This window comes from Haemaphysalis longicornis, unplaced genomic scaffold, assembly GCF_048455015.1.
Source record: "Haemaphysalis longicornis isolate Haplotype H1 unplaced genomic scaffold, Haemaphysalis longicornis Haplotype H1 scaffold_8, whole genome shotgun sequence".
Classification (NCBI taxonomy): Eukaryota; Metazoa; Arthropoda; class Arachnida; order Ixodida; family Ixodidae; genus Haemaphysalis; species Haemaphysalis longicornis.
Genome location: NW_027526445.1, coordinates 183,605,489 through 183,609,112, shown reverse-complemented (window position 1 = coordinate 183,609,112; position 3,624 = coordinate 183,605,489). Strand labels below are relative to the sequence as shown.

The 3,624-nt window shown below is 55.4% G+C and overlaps 1 protein-coding gene across 1 annotated transcript; it reads left to right on the top strand.

Moving 5' to 3' along the window:
* The first annotated feature begins 1,018 nt into the window (after window positions 1–1,018).
* On the top strand, window positions 1,019–2,836 carry LOC144148612 (anoctamin-10-like). The gene has a single exon (XM_077680122.1). It carries the CDS (start codon window positions 1,019–1,021, stop codon window positions 2,834–2,836), a length of 1,818 nt encoding a protein of 605 aa, XP_077536248.1.
* Window positions 2,837–3,624: the final 788 nt, after the last annotated feature.

Sequence of the window (3,624 nt, the reverse complement as noted above, 5' to 3'; positions counted from 1 at the left end):
TTGACATGTCCCGCTTTGTTTCGGCGGTGCATGTCCCCACCATGCTCCTGGCGGTCTCCCGGACCTTTCTGCACACTGCGCCCAGGCATCCACCACACTGGTATATACAGACCCCTCTGGGAGTGGGGCTCCCTCCTGGACCTCTGTAAATGCAAGTTAGACGGCCTAGGCCCTTCGTCCGGCGTGTCGTGTAGACATTGAGTGGACGAGCGCAGGTGATCCGGAAGGTTCTCTTGTAAGAGCTCCAGAGCCGCTTCTCGGTTTGGGGGTGATTGAGGGCACATGATTGCCGCTGCGGCGTCAGCGGACGCCGGCACACGCTCCTGTTGGAAATCTCCAGCAAGATGCGTGTGGAGATGCACCTTCGTAACACCGTAAAAACAGTTAAGGCTTCCAAGGATTATGTTTCTGAAGGAGACGCCCTGACAGGCCTCTGAAGAATGTGCAGCCGCTGCGCGACGACGAGGGCGCGTTAAGCTTCCAAAGGTAGAAGTGAAAACGCACTGCCTATTCTGTGGGCCAGACGACAAAATAATGTTCAGCTTTATTCTGTGGTCCCAGGCACAGGGTTATCGTCTGTTTTGAACTACAGCTGAAAGGGCCCCGCTCGTCGGCTTTGGTGGCGCCGTTTTAGTCGCTGACGTGGGTTTAGTCGCTGACGCCCTTGGTTTGAGTCCCAGAAGTTATAAATCTGTTCTCCTAAGTGAATTCTACGCATTGTTTACGTGAATAAGTGTGGATTTTTATTTTGTGGGCGGCTTTAGACGAATAAGGATCAACTATACCGTGGTGCGGCCCACAGAATAAACCCTCTGGTCTGGTCCACAAAATAATAGTGCACATTATCCTGTGTTCATTAGCATCATTACCCGCTGGTCCACAGAATAGGCACTGCCAAGTGAAAACCACCCAACCAAATGGATATGTGGTGGAATCAGGGCCAGTTGCCGCGAGAAAACTGCGCGAGGGTTGCGTGCACGCACAAGAAGGCAAAAGAAGAAGCATTCTGGCCGGAGCTATGCCGGTCGCCGGTGCCGCGGTAGCCGCGGCGGCCCCTGCCATGGATGGCCTGCCTCCCGTCGAGTTCAGCGTCCTTGTGCAGGGTACCGAGTCCACGGCCGAGTGGCTGGCCCAACTGCTGCGCGCCGAGGCGCTAACCGTCGAGAGCATGAGCGTGCGCAGGGGGACCCAGTGGCTCCTGCTGGTCGGACTGCCCGTGGAACAGGCACCGGCGGCCGCCGAAAGGGTTGGCTTGCACAAGCTCCACCGATCCGGCTACGAGAGGAGGTTCGTGCTGGAGCAGTGGCGGGACTTCGGTAGTGGTGACGAGAACCGTCCACAGGAGCTGTTCTCTCTCGCCGAGCGCCAGGAGATCGTCCAGAGCATCGTGGACGGCATTCGCGCCTCGCGGCTCACCGAGGTCACCGGCTTAAGCTTTGGCAGGCGCCGCGTGTTCGTGCACCCGGGACAGAGCGTGTTCGCCGTGTGCCAGAAGGCTGGCGTGGTGGTGGCCTTGTTCCCGCCTCACGACTATGAGATGCTCAGCAGCATGCGGCAACAGTGGCTTTCGCACCTCACCATACCGGTGCACATGATCAAGGCCTACTTCGGCATACGCGTCGCCTTCTACTACGCCTTCCTCAGCTTCTACACCTGGTCGCTCATGGTGCCAATGACGGTGGGCATTTTAATGCTGGTGCACATGGACTCCCTCAAGTGGCGCATTGCGGGCGTGCTGTTCAACCTTCTCTGGAACACGGTCATCCTGGAGGTGTGGCGAAAGAGGGCCGACCATTTGTCGTGCTTCTGGGGCCTGCACGAAGCCCAGCTGCCGCAAAGGAACCGTCTCCTCTTCGCTTTCGACGGGAACAAGCTCGTTCAGCGGACATTTCGAGTCATTGTCTCACAGGTGGTGGTGCTGCTCTGCGTGTTCTTGTGCGTGCTGCAGCAGTACGAGTACCTGACCCTTGAGGCGTACGTGTCTGCTGCATTTCCTAGCCCGACGTTTGGCAACGCGGTAATCCGCACTGTCCCGGGCGTGGTAAACACGATGGTCGGCATGGCCTTCTCTGACGTGTATCGCTCTTTGAGTCAGCGCCTTACCGACTGGGAGAACCACCAGACGCACGCCGAGCACCTTCAGCACCTCACCGGCAAGCTCATCGTGTTCGACTTCTTTGGCCGGTTCGGCAGCCTCTTCTACACCGCCTTCTACCTCCAGGACATACAGCTACTGCGCAAGCAGATTTACATCCTGCTCGTGCTGGCGTTCACCAAGGACAACCTGATCGAGGTGGTCATGCCCCGCGCGGTCCGTCACTTCAGCGGCGTGGTCCGGAACATGATCCGGCGCGATACCAGCTACCTGGTCGGTGTGCACTCCGTCCTGAGCGAAGCCGACATGGCCAAGTACACCAGCACCTACATGGACTATTACAAGATGTTCTCGCAGTTTGCTTTCATCTTCCTGTTCGGGCCGGTGGTGCCACTCGCTCCTCTGATTGCCTTTTTTGGTAACCAGCTGGAGATGCTGATCGTTGGCTACAAGCTCACTGAGGTGTTCCAGAGGCCACTCAATAACGGCTACGAAGGAATCGGCATTTGGGAGCCGGCCTTCCGCGTCATCGGCTTCCTCGCCGTGCCTTCCAACATAGCGCTCATTTGCGCAGAGAATGTCGACTCGCTGAACGCCTTGTCCCGTCTATTCACGGACCTGGAGCTCATCCTGTTCCTCGTCATTCTGGAACACGCCATCCTTCTGCTTAAATTGAGCCTCCAGTACGCGCTACGCTCTGAGCCGCGCTGCCCGCACTCTGGTGCCCCTCTCGCCGCATGAAGCAATAAATTGATTTCCTTGCTATGCTAAATGTGCCTCACTTCCTTTTACTTCCTGCGTGCCGAAGGGATATGTCCTTGGGTGCTCTTTTACTCCTAATATATGTCAGCAACTTACCTGTTAATATGACGTGTCACATTTTTACATTCGCTGACGACTGCGTTATCTACCGCAAAATTAACATATCAGACCGAACAGCCCTACAGTATCCAGTTTTATGCTGATGTTACCGGTGGACGTGTTTCCAAACGCTTGTCTTCACCCGTAAACCTGGTCATAGGCTGCGCCTCGAACCTAAGGCAACTTAAAACATACGAAATCGCCATTTATAACAAACAACATGAAGAATTGAGTTCAACTGCAATCAATAAAATTGAAGTGGACCCGCTAATACTCGAACCCAGGCCGACAGTGCAAGTACCTAGAACTCTATCTCGAGGCTACAGAGCCCTAACAGCGGGATCGTTTCAGCAGCACCTCATCATTATTGTTTTAAATGCAGAGTATTTCAGTAACTCACGATGTCACCCGCGTTGACGTCCGTAGTCCGCACCGCACCCCTCCCTACTGTGTAAAAAAAAATACTATCCGGCGCCCGGTTTCGATCCCTCGACCCTGCAGGCGGAACGCAATGTACATGGTGCTCTACCCACTGCGCCACAAAGCCGACACAGAATGGGACGGTACGAACGCGCCTTATATCGTTGACTCATTCAAATTGCTGCTGACCAGCGCTCTCTCGTCAGCAGTTGCCACAAGTGCAACAACATTAACGTAACGCAGACTAC